At 45.8% G+C, this 12,911-nt stretch overlaps 1 protein-coding gene across 2 annotated transcripts in view; it reads left to right on the top strand.

Annotated features, from left to right (window-relative positions):
* The window catches only part of KIAA0100 (KIAA0100 ortholog), a 141,191-nt gene that overhangs the window by 51,880 nt on the left and 76,400 nt on the right, over positions 1-12,911 (top strand). For both annotated transcript variants that reach the window (XM_040338514.1, XM_040338513.1), the window contains exons 15-16: positions 5,064-5,269; positions 11,251-12,343. In XM_040338514.1, coding sequence (XP_040194448.1) covers positions 5,064-5,269; positions 11,251-12,343 — 1,299 coding nt within the window. The remainder of the gene's footprint in view (positions 1-5,063; positions 5,270-11,250; positions 12,344-12,911) is intronic.

Below are 12,911 nucleotides of genomic sequence, written 5' to 3'. Positions count from 1 at the left end.
ACATGACCCCCATCACATATCCCCCCCCCCCCCACGCATAATTGCCCCATCACATATCCCCCCATGCATATTTGCCCCATCACATATCCCCCCACACAGTATTGCCCCATCACATATCCCCCCCACACAGTATTGCCCCATCACATATCCCTCCTACACAGTATTGCCCCATCACATATCCCCCCATCACATATGCCCCCTACACAGTATTGCCCCATCACATATCCCCCCACACAGTATTGCCCCATCACATATGCCCCCACACAGTATTGCCCCATCACATATCCCCCCTACACAGTATTGCCCCATCACATATCCCCCCTACACAGTATTGCCCCATCACAAACCCCTCACAAAGTATTGCCCCCTTTACATGACCCCCATCACATATCTCCCCACACAGTATTGCCCCCTTAACATGACCCCCATCACATATCCCCCCACGCAGTATTGCCCCATCACATATCCCCCCACACAGTATTGCCCCATCACATACCCCCCCACAAAGTATTGCCCCCTTTACATGACCCCATCACATATCCCGCACACAGTATTGCCCCATCACATATCCCCCGCCTCCACAGCACTGCCACCGCTCCCCATCCTTAACATTTACATATATTTTCCTCCCTTCCCTCTCCACTCCTACCTTTCACAGAGCGGAGAGCAGGAGGCGGGACATTCGTGACCTGAAGGCGCAGCAGCACTGGGTGGGGCGAGGAGATGCCGGGTTGACTTTTTGGCGAACTGGTGATTGGCTGCTAGGACCGCCTCCTAGCAGCCAATCACCTGCCGTCTAACCTGACAGGCTGCTACCTCTCTCGTCCCACCCCCAGTGCAGAAATGTCCCGCCTCCCGCCGTCCGTTCCTCTACTCTGCTAATAGCGGAGGAGGCTGGGGACAGAAGCGGCGACTAAATGGCGCGATCGCCACGGTCCGGGAAGAGCGGCAGCTCGGGCCGGACATTTAGTGATGCCCGCTATATACCGTACATGCTTATAAACATTTCAGTACTGCCTTGTAAGAAACAAGTTTAACGATAACCTTTTCAAGGGGAGCGTTTGTTTGACAAACGCATCCAAAGAGTAACTGTCGGTAAGGCCCCATGCACACGAGACGCTGCTAAACTCGAGTTCAGAGGCATTTGGGCATTTTTTTCAACTGCCCCTGAACACATTTAATGTTATCCTATGTGTCCATGCACACGATCACGTTTTTTGGCGTTTCAAAGCAGTTGGGTTTAGGGCCGTTTTTCCAAACCCAAAATTTTGGGTTCAGAAGCTTTCAGCTTTTGCGTTTTAGATGCAAATTGCGGCAAAACGCGGCACAAATAGTTTGATTCTGAGCTTGGGGAGGGTCTACAGTGTTTTGGGGATAAACGCTGACAGCCTCAAATCGTGGTAAAACGCCGCAAATCGCGGCAAAACGCCACGCAATTCGCGGCAAAAACGGGCGTTTTAAATGCCGGTTTTTGCCTTTGAAAAGCTGAGATTAGAGGCGTTTGTAATAGCGTCTCGTGTGCATGGGGCCTAAAGGTTTACTGCTCAGTGAGAAGGAGAAATGTATAGTGCAGCAACCTACACCCCCTTCTACTTACAAAAAGCATTCCTTTTGTCAGTCACAGGCCTCGGGCTTCTAGCTTAAGCCACATGCCAAGTTTTGCAAGAACCGGTTTTTAAAACCCTCAAAGCCAAGGGACAAGTGTTCATCCCAATGTAGGGGTGCCCCCACTTCCTTTGCTGGGGCGGGGGGTGGCTGTGATTGCAGACTTTTGGACCGGGGAGATTGCAGTTGATTGGATTCACAGTGTGGTGACTCAAAGTTGCAAGCTAGAATTCCCCTCCGTGCTTTATGCCTTCAGATTCATGCTTTATACTTTAACATGTGTCTGAATCTGCGAAGGAGGACAGTCTTTTTTCAGGCACTCTATCACCTGCTCCAATAGAGAGTGATCATCCAGGTACCAGAGGGAATAAAGCTTCATGCATTCTACTCAAGCCTCTTCACAGTTCCCAAGCTGAACAGTGACTTTATTACCATTCTGCATCTCCAAGGACCCAACATGTTTCACAGGATGCAAAAGTTCTGAATGGAATATGTCCATTCGGTACTCCCCTCCCTACAACATAAGGACTTTCTGGCATCAGTGGATATCAAGGACACTTATCTACACATCTCAAGTTCTCAGCCTCATAGGGCCCCATTTGGGTTTAATAGACTCTTATTGATCCTACTACACTTACAGACTCTTTCCCTTTTTCTTTCTCTTTAAAGCTGAACTCCGTGCAAACACTTTATTCCATTTATTTGTTAGTAGTTTCATACCTTCTTCAAATATGTTGTTTCCTCTGTCGGTCTTCTCTGAGAAAATGGAGGTGCATTATTTCAATAACATGCTTCCTTGCATTTGATATCCAATTTGAAAGACCCACTATGTCCTGTATTCCTGTGGCCACTATGTCCTGTATTCCTGTGGCCACTGGTCTTGTCTCAGCACTGCTGTAGTCCCTTTAAAGCGAGTGCTGACTCAATCCCATCACCGCTCCCTGTAGTGGGCGGACCCTGAGAGTCTAAGGCCTCGTACACACGATAGGTTAACCAGAGGACAACGGTCCGAAGGACCGTTGTCATAGGTTAACCGATGAAGCTGACTGATGGTCCGTCGTGCCTACACACCATCAGTTAAAAAAACGATTGTGTCAGAACGCGGTGACGTAAAACACAACGACGTGCTGAAAAAAACGAAGTTCAATGCTTCCAAGCATGCGTCGACTTGATTCTGAGCATGCAAGGGTTTTTAACCGATGGTCGTGCCTACTAGCGATAGTTTTTTTCCCCATCGGTTAGGAATCCATAGGTTAATTTTAAAGCAAGTTGCCATTTTTTTAACCTAAGGTTAAATAACCTATGGGGCCTACACACGATCGGTTTGGACCGATTAAAACGGTCCATCAGACCGTTGTCCTCAGGTTAACCTATCGTGTGTACGTGGCCTAAGACTCTCGGTCTGAACTGCCCACTAATGTAATGTCGTTGGCATGACACCCAGGAGACCTCTGGCCTTTCCCGCCTCCCATGACCTCATATTGACTGACAGTCCAGGAGTCTTCTCCCTTGTTTCAGCTCCCCATGCCATGCCTTTGTAAATGTGTATTATGCTCGGTCTAAGCGTTCCTACTCAGTCACATGCCATATTGGACTCTCAGGAACAGTTAAGCCACTTTTAATATTTGTTGAATGCCTGCACAGTCGAGGTTCACAGAAGCATTGCGGGTGCGCAGGACATCCATATAGGAAACTAGAACATTGCCTGTTGTTACATATTAAAAATTACATAGAACAGATTCCAATAATAAATGAAATATATTTATAGTTTTATTTCCAGTCTTGCTGTGTCGCGTGCTGAGAAGCGTGGGTAGAGTTTTTTTGGGCGAGTACACTAGCTCATTCAGTGCAATGATTACATGCTCAATGTACCCGCCCACATTCATGCCTATTCACTACAGTTCTAATTGCACAGCTGTAGCGTGAGAAGGCAGAATGTGACATGTCCCTTGATTTACACCTCCTCTTGGGGTCGGCAGAAACTGGCATTTCTTTGAATTGAAGTAATGACCACACGATTATTGCATTACATTTTTTTCTCATAAATGGTGAGGTTTATAAATGAATTGCTAAAAGTTTGAAGGTTTTCATAGGTCAGTGTACTTATTGTAGTTTTTATATGCCATCCCGGAGTTCTTCTTTAACCACTTGCCGCCCGCCAATGACATATTGACGTCGGCAAAGTGGTTGTAGAATCCTGACTGGACGTCATATGACGTCCTCAGGATTCTGAGCCGCGGGGGCGCGCATCGCGGCGATCGTTGTTGCAGGGTGTCAGTCTGACACCCCGCAACACCGATCAAGGTAAAGAGTCTCTCACGGAGACTCTTTACCACGTGATCAGCCGTGTCCAATCACGGCTGATCACGATGTAAATAGGAAAAGCCGGTAATCGGCTTTTCCTCACTCGCGTCTGTGAGACGCGAGTAGAGGAGAGCCGATCGGCTGCTCCTGTGACAGGGGGGGGTTTGTGCTGATCGATCATCAGCACAGCCCCCCCGAGGATGCCCACTGGACCACCAGGGATGCCCACTGGACCACCAGGGATGGCCATATAGACCACCAGGGATAAAAAAAAAAAGATGCCACCCTAGACCACCAGGGATGAGGAGGACACAAAAAATGGATGCCAATCAGTGCCGCAATGGATGCCAATCAGTGCCCACAATGGGCATCACTGATTGGCAGGCATTGTTTGGTACTGATTGGCATCCATTAGTACAACACATACAATAGTGCCCATCTATGCCCATCCGTGCCGCCTATCGGTGCCCGTCCGTGCCGCCTATCGGTGCCCGTCCGTGCCGCCTATCGGTGCCCGTCCGTGCCGCCTATCGGTGCCCGTCCGTGCCGCCTATCGGTGCCCGTCCGTGCCGCCTATCGGTGCCCAGCCGTGCCGCCTATCGGTGCCCAGCCGTGCCACCTTTCTGTGCCACCTATCCGTGCCGCCTATCCAAGCCCATCCATGCCGCCTATCTGTGCCGCCTATCAGTGCCCATCCGTGCCGCATATTGGTGCCCATCAATGCCACCTCATCGGTGCCCATCAGTGCCGCCTTATCAGTGCCCGTCAGTGCAGTACCATCAGTGCCCATCAGTGAAGGAGAAAACATACTTATTTACAATGTTTTATAACAGAAACAAAAAAAACTTTTTTTTTCTAAATTTTTGGTCATTTTTTTTTATTTTTTTTGCAGAAAATAAATATCCCAGAGGTGATCAAATACCATCAAAAGAATGCTCTATTTGTGGGTACAAAATGATAAAAATTTAGTTTGGGTACAGTGTAGCACGACAGCGCAATTGTCATTCAAAGTGCAACAGCGCTGAAAGCTAAAAATTGGTCTAGGCGGCAAGGTGTATAAGTGCTCTGTATGGAAGTGGTTAAGCAATGACTCTCTGTTTTTCATTGACTGTTGTGATGTGGTTGTATGACTTTACTGTCTTGCATTATTCAAGGTGCCTCTCAGGTGAGAATAGACCTGCTTACTCTGGCGGGAAGTGCGGAAAGCTGCAGTCTGAGCCTGCAAGGTGTGGCCTTATCCCTGCTGAAATCCATCACTGAGAAGATGGAACCATGCTGCAAATCCCTGGACATTAGTGAACCACTGCTCTACTTCTCCGTCATGTCCATGTCTTACTACACTACTATCCAAGCAATAGAGGTAGGCTGAGCTCTACTGATTACTCAAGGAGGTTGGGGTGGAACTTGTATGTTTTCACTGCCAATGTGTTTGCTTGTTTGTATATATTTTTATCTACAGTTGGCAGTAATGACAATATGTAAAAAAATTAATTTGGTAAGTGTAAGAGCCGGTTCACACTGGGGCGGCACGACTTCGGGGGCGACTCGGCCAGGCAACCTGAAGACGACTTCTAAGGCGACTTGCAAAATGACTTCTGTATAGAAGTCAATGCAAATCGCCTTGAGTCGCCCCCGAAGTCGTACAAGAACCTTTTTCTAAGTCGGAGCGACTTGCGTCGCTCCTATTGGAACAGTTCTATTGACTACAATGGGACGCGACTTGTCAGGCGGCTGTGTCGCCTGACGAGTCGCCCCAGTGTGAACCGGGTCTAACTGCTACAGGATTTGTACCTTGATACTGTTGTTTACTCGTTTGGTGCCCCATCTCTAATAGCAATGGGTGAATAGTTTGTCCCAAGCATTTGCCTGTTCGCCCGTTTACCAAACACCCGGATTTGCAGGGTGTTCATTGGGGCTTTGCCCAATCAGGACGCAGTGTAAGCTGGCTTTTAAGTAGCTGGGCCGGCTGCAGCATCCTTAACCCATGAGTTATCAGCTGTCAATGGGTCCCCGTGAAAAAAAATCCATACCAGACCCTTATCTGGGCAGGTCAAAAAGGGGAGGGAGATGAGCGAGTGCCCCACCCCCACCTGAACCATACCAAGCCACATGCCCTTAACATGGGAGGTGGGTGCCCAAATCATTATGTTTCAAGTGATAAAAGAAAGTGTCCAAACACCAGTTAATCCTTGGGTGAAAAAAGGGGTGGTGTCCTTCCAATTAACGACATTGTGCTTCCAAAGGGATAGAAAAGACAAAAATATCTTCTTGCCAGATAATAAGACCTTTCAAGACCTATACACGCAATAGTGAGTATTTACATTAGAAAAACACACATAAAGCAATGCTGAAACGCCTGATTATGAAAATAGTGTATAAGTTTGCTGGTTTGTCAATGGCAACAATAAAAATATATTGTAGAGGTAAAAAATGTATAAAAAACAAGTTTTGGTAAAAAATCGATCCATCAAAGTCCTGAAATAAACAAGTTGAACATGGAGTTCTGGGTGCGCCCCTGTCAACAGGCTCAGGATGGGGGACCTGATCACTATGGGAATAAGGCAAAAAATCAAGAAAAGCGCCAGGCAAAACCTAGTGCAGCATTATTTTATTTGATCAAAATACAAATTGTTGACAGTATAAGGTGCACTTACATAGTGCTAGTAAGGGTAGGTGCTTTCCAGATCCAGCATCACACCGGGGGTGTCCCTGTGGAAGGGTCCACGAGCACCACGTGTCAGCGGGAGGTTGAAGCCTCAAGAGATCTGGGGAGGACTCCGGCTGTGTAACTCTGTAGTAGTGTTCCGGAGCTGTCAGAGTGGGTTAGACGCCTACCACTGTGTCTAGCCAATCAGAAAGCATTTCAAAAGCACGGCCAAGCCTCCTTCATCAGCGGATCCTACAGCATTAACATCACGTTTCAATAGAGGATGCAATTAGCCTAACCCGAGCCAAGATGGCAGCTTCAGCTGTGGGGGAGCAATCAAAGCTAAATGGCCATAGTAGTCGGTGCATTAAACACAGATTAACAAAATACAGGTGTGGAAGCTGTGTATACAGATGGGGAAGTGATGGCTATATAGAGAAGATAGGATATTAATGAACGGATTTTGGTAAAAAAGGTTTTAGATGGGTATATGCACATGTGGAATGTAGTAATCAAAAATAAATCTCTAGCTATCACTTTCCCATCTGTATACACAGGTTCCACGCCTGTATTTTCGTAATCCATGTTTAAAGTGGTTGTAAACCCTTTTTTACAACCTTATGCTACAGGTAAGCCTATATTGAGGCTTACCTGTAGCCAACGAGGATATCTACTAAACCTGTACGGATTAGGAGATATCCCCTGTCCCCTGCATGTGACGATGTCAGGGGCACATGCGCACTGGGGCAAACTGAAGCAATGGCACCTATGTGCCGTTGCTACAGTCTCCGTGATGTTACCGGTGGCTCCCGCACGCATGCGTGGGACTGACGTCATTGCGGTTTCGACCAATCACAGCGCCGGAGCCACGATTTCCGGAAGTAACTCCGGGACGAAATGTCGGCGGCCGGAGGGGAAGACGAGGACCACTGCGGGGGCTTCGATCGGAGGTAAGTAATACATAATGAGTTAGTATGCTATGCATAGTAGCTCATTATGGGCCAAATCCACAAAGATCCGGCGTAACTTATTTTTTTCCATTTAAGTTACACTGCCTTAAAATTTCTACCTAAGTGCCCGATCCACAAAGCACTTACCTAGAAATTTTGGGCTGTGTAACTTAAATTCCGCCGGCGCAAGGCGTTCCTATTCAAATGGGGGCGATTCCAAAAATTCAAAATTTAAAAAAAATCGCGTCGCTGGACAGAAAGGTCTGCTTTTACATGGTGTACTAACTTTACACCTTGTAAAAGCAGCCCTAATTTTGCGTATGCAAACTAAAACTTACGGAGAAAAAACGAAGCTGAAAAGCTTTGTGGATCTCCGTAAGTGCTAATTTGCATACCCGAGGCGGCATTTCGACACGAAATGCCCCCAGCGGCGGATGCGGTACTGCATCCTAAGATCCGACAGTGTAAGTCCCTTACACATGCCGGATCTTCTGCCCAACTATGGAAAACTGATTCTGTGGATCAGTTCCATAGTTAGGAACAGGGATACGACGGCATAACAGCAGTTACTCCGTCGTATCTCTTTTGTGGATTTGGCCCTATGTCTTTGTCTTGCAGGGGTTTGTTTTTTGGATTTTTTTTTAAGAGGCTTTACTTCCTCTTTAATGCCCTGACTACTATGGCTATTTAGCTTTGATTGCTCCACCAGCAGAAGCTGCTATCGTGGCTTAGGTTGGGCTAGTTTGAAACGCGTTCTGATTGGCCAGACACAGTGGTAGGCGGCTCCCCACTCTGACAGCTCTGGAACACTCCTACCCAGTTATACAGTCGGTGTCCTCCCCAGATCCCTTGAGGCTTCAGCTTCCCGCTGACACATGGCGCTCATGGACTCTTCCACAGGGACACCCCGGCGGCTCTTCTGTGATGCTGTATCTGGAAAGCACCTACCCTCACTAGCACTAGGTAAGTGCCTCTTGTACTGTTAACAATTTGTATTTTAATCAAATAAAATAATGCTGCCCTAGGATTTGCCTGGCGCTTCTCTTCCTTTTTTGCCTTCCTTTTCCCTTTAGTGAGTTCACCCCTCACTTCAGGTATAAGCCAGCTCAACTGTTCAGCCTATTGAGAGATGCCAGCGATTCATATATCAATCTCCTCAGACCCGATCATGCAGTAAACCAAAAGGAAGAGGAAACAAACTCATTGCGCAGCATTCAATTAAAAGCACAAGTGTTTAATAGGAAATCTACTTGCAGCAAAGATAAGTTAGACAGGCATATCGGAAAAATTTCAGTCAGACCCTCCCCATGAGTGCCAAGACGTCACCGCTGTTCCTTGCCTTGCCTAAGATGCTGAAACTTTATTCCATGTATCAAACATGGACAGCACAAGTAACACCGGGTCCGCAATTGTAAACGTGTTTCACATATGTATCAGTGCTTATTCTTTGTTATGAATACATGGAATTAAGTTTGAGCACTACAGTGGTGTGCGGCAAACTCTTTCTACTTTACTATGCAACGGTTTCGAGCCGGGGTGAGCACCCACCATGGAGAGCTCTGTGCAATAAAATCTTGGTTTTAGAGTAACTTGGTTTGAGAGCGTTTTGCAAGACGAGCAAAATTTTTTAACACATTTTTACTTAAAGTGGAGGTTCACCCAAAAGCTCAATTTTTAACATTAGATTGAGGCTCATTTTGGGCAGCAGAATCAGGTGGTTTTTTTTTTTAAATCGAAGCAGTACTTACCGTTTTAGAGAGCGATGTTGTCCGCCGCTTCCGGGTATGTACTGCGGGACTGGGCGTTCCTATTTAATTGACAGGCTTCCGACAGTCACATCCAGCGCGTCACGATTTTCTGAAAGTAGCCGAACGTCGGTGCGCAGGCACCGTATAGAGCCGCACCGACGTTCGGCTTCTTTCGGATACTCGTGACACGATGTATGCGACCGTCGGAAGCCTGTCAATCAATTAGGAACGCCCAGTCCCGAAGACCATACCCGGAAGCGGCGGAGAAGATCTATCTCTAAAACGGTAAGTACTGCTTAGATTTAAAAAAAAACACCCGATTCTGCTGCCCAAAATGAGCCTCAAACTAATGTTAAATTTTTTTTTTCAGGTGAACTCCCGCTTTAATATACAAGTGATGTCTTGATATACAAGTAGTTTCATGTCACAACTGAGTATAAAAGAGAAGAGATGAGCCTCTAAGTGTAGCAATATGGTTACATTTAATGACGGTACAACATTTAGCAACATATTGCTACACAAATAGGTGCCTCTCTTCTCTTTTATACCCTGTAACTCCTGCTGGATTTTGCTACTAATCCCCTTGTGGAGGCTTCCATTTGTGGATGGACATTTTATGGTTGCACAACCTATCACATTGCTATAATCTTTTTATATGGAATATAAACTGAAGGACCTATGAATAAGTAAGTGGTTATGGAATGAATCATTTGAGTTTCCATTATTTCTAATGGGGGAAATTTGCTCTGATATACAAGTGCTTTGGATTACAAGCATGTTTCTGGAGCAAATTATGCTCGCAATCCAAGGTTTTACTGTATATGGATTGCTGTTCCACCTGGAGCTGTTACTTTTTTTTTTTTTTTGGACATACCTTTAACCACGTCCGGACCGCCGCATGTACATTTACGTCGGCAGAATGACACGGACAGACACATCAACGTACCTGTACGTGCCTGCCTAGACGTGCATGCGGCGGTTCCCGTGGCTTCAGGAGCGATGTGGGACGACGGCACGGCTATTCGTTTATAGCCGCTCCGTCGCGATCGCTCCCCGGAGCTGAAGAACGGGGAGAGCCGTATGTAAACACGGCTTCCCCGTGCTTCACTGTGGCGGCTGCATCGATCAAGTGATCCCTTTTATAGGGAGACTCGATCGATGATGTCAGACCTATAGCCACACCCCCTACAGTTGCAAACACACACTAGGTGAACCCTAACTCCTACAGCGCCCCCTGTGGTTAACTCCCAAACTGCAACTGTCATTTTCACAATAAACAATGCAATTTAAATGCATTTTTTGCTGTGAAAATGACAATGGTCCCAAAAATGTGTCAAAATTGTCCGAAGTGTCCGCCATAATGTCGCAGTCACGAAAAAAATCGCTGATCGCTAGTAAAAAAAAATAAAAATAATAAAACTATCCCTTATTTTGTAAACGCTATAAATAATATATACATTTTGCGCAAACCAATCGATAAACGCTTATTGCGATTTTTTTTTTTTTTTTTTTACCTAAAATATGTAGAATACGTATCGGCCTAAACTGAGGAGAAAAAAATGTATATATGTTTTTGGGGAATATTTATTATAGCAAAAAGTAAAAAATATTGAATTTTTTTCAAAATTGTCGCTCTATTTTTGTTTATAGCGCAAAAAATAAAAACCGCAGCAGAGGTGATCAAATACCACCAAAAGAAAGCTCTATTTGTGGGGAAAAAAGAACGCCAATTTTGTTTGGGAGCCACGTCGCACGACCGCGCAATTGTCTGTTAAAGCGACGCAGTGCCGAATTGTAAAAACCCCTTGGGTCATTTAGCAGCATATTGGTCCGGTCCTTAAGTGGTTAATCACCTGTCATGTTTGAAACACTTTTGTATTAATATTTGCAATTTTTTTACACTAAAAAGTTCAGTATAAATAAATGATTATTACCATGTAAGGTCTGTAGTATATGTGATGCTCTTGGTGTAAGTATTTATCGCTCTTATTTACAGGTGAAATGTGGTGAGGAGCTGCGTCTGCACTGGAGTCCCTGGGATCACATGTACTTGTATCAGCACACACTGTCTACCCTGCAGTGCAAGAATCTACTGTTGACAACTTTAGCCAAAGGAACCCAACCCCTGGAGCCAGCAAGAACTGATTCTGGAGCTTGTTCACCTACACAAGCTCAGACTCCAGTTGCAGGGAGCCCAGGAATCCATCGAAAGGGATTTCAGATTACTGTGGATTTAAAATCTGTGAAACTGAGAGCTACTGTTTCTAAGGACAACTATTTTCTGTTCTTGGCTCAGAACATCTGGCTTAGTAAACATGGAGGCTCTCTTCAGCTGCGCTCCCCTGAGGTCATAGTCAATGCAGATGGGCACAACATATTCCTTTTCAAAGACATGGATGCACAAAGACTACCTGAACTGGAAGACATGCTGCTGCATCGCAGTCATTTCAACACGCTTCTCACAGAAAGGAATCGAGCCTGGGTTTTGGATATTCACAACGTTTCCATTGAATTTCCACATCGCTATGACTTCTCGTGCATACTTGATGAGGCCATAGGGGTGCAAAAGTGGCTTAAAGGTCTCCATCGCTCACCTCGGACTGGGCCTGAACCTCTACCACCCGATCTGGTGTTCAGAGTTAAACAGTTTTCTTTTTCATTCCTGGATGATGTATTTGAGGTTAAACTGAGGGACAATTATGAGTTGATGAAGGATGAAAGTAAAGAAAGTGCAAAAAGGTTACGGCTACTTGATGACAAGGTGACTGCTCTCCGAAAACAACATGGGGAATTGCTACCAGCTAGGAAAATTGAGGAACTTTATTCATCGCTGGAGAAGAAAAACATTGAGATTTACATCCAGCGCTCCCATCGCCTTTACAGTAACACCCCCATGAGGAAGTCTTTGCTGACCTGGACCATGTCTGATTTAGGAATAGTAGCCTTGGCTGATGAAACTCTTCATGGACCAGACAAGGTGCTAGAGAATATGAAAGACATTGATAGTATGAGCCCTTTTCCCTCCGAGGGCTTGTCTTTAGTAATTCAGTGGTGTCGTATGATGAAGTGCTCTCTAAAAACATTTTCTGGTAAGTGTCGCCTTAAAGCTGGACTCCAGCTTGTGTTTTATTTATTGCTTGCCCAGCATGTGTGAAAACAAAGTAATAAAGCATCTCTCACTACTATACTCACCCTATTTCTAGTGCTGTCCCCTGAAAATTAGTTGCTCCTCTTACCGCTTCTCTTCTGGTTTGAATGATGGTCCGCATCATTCAACCCACGTTCTCTGAGCATCAAGGAGCCATCCCTGGAGGGTACGTCGTCCCACCTGGCCTGAGCTCACAGGAGAATCCTGACAAAATCCGTACCACATCACGTAATGATGTGGCAGCACTGTCTTCAGAATTCTGCAGCACCCACCAGTGGAGGAAGAGGACCTGTGGCATCACGCAACCTGACTAAAGAAGCCTAGAAAAAGATATTGGTTTTGAAAATGAAAAGTGTGGGTACTTCAGGGAAGGGAGGTGGGTGTCGGAAAAATGAATTCTGGGACATTTAATTTTAGAGGTGAAAAGAAAAGTTTGGGGGTGCATTTGGGTAATGGACAAACTTTGAATGACTCATTGCTGAAAGATGGACTGCTATATTTCTATATAT

The sequence above is a fragment of the Rana temporaria genome, chromosome 2 (genome assembly GCF_905171775.1).
Source record: "Rana temporaria chromosome 2, aRanTem1.1, whole genome shotgun sequence".
NCBI lineage: Eukaryota > Metazoa > Chordata > Amphibia > Anura > Ranidae > Rana > Rana temporaria.
This window is presented reverse-complemented; position numbering and strand designations above follow the sequence as displayed.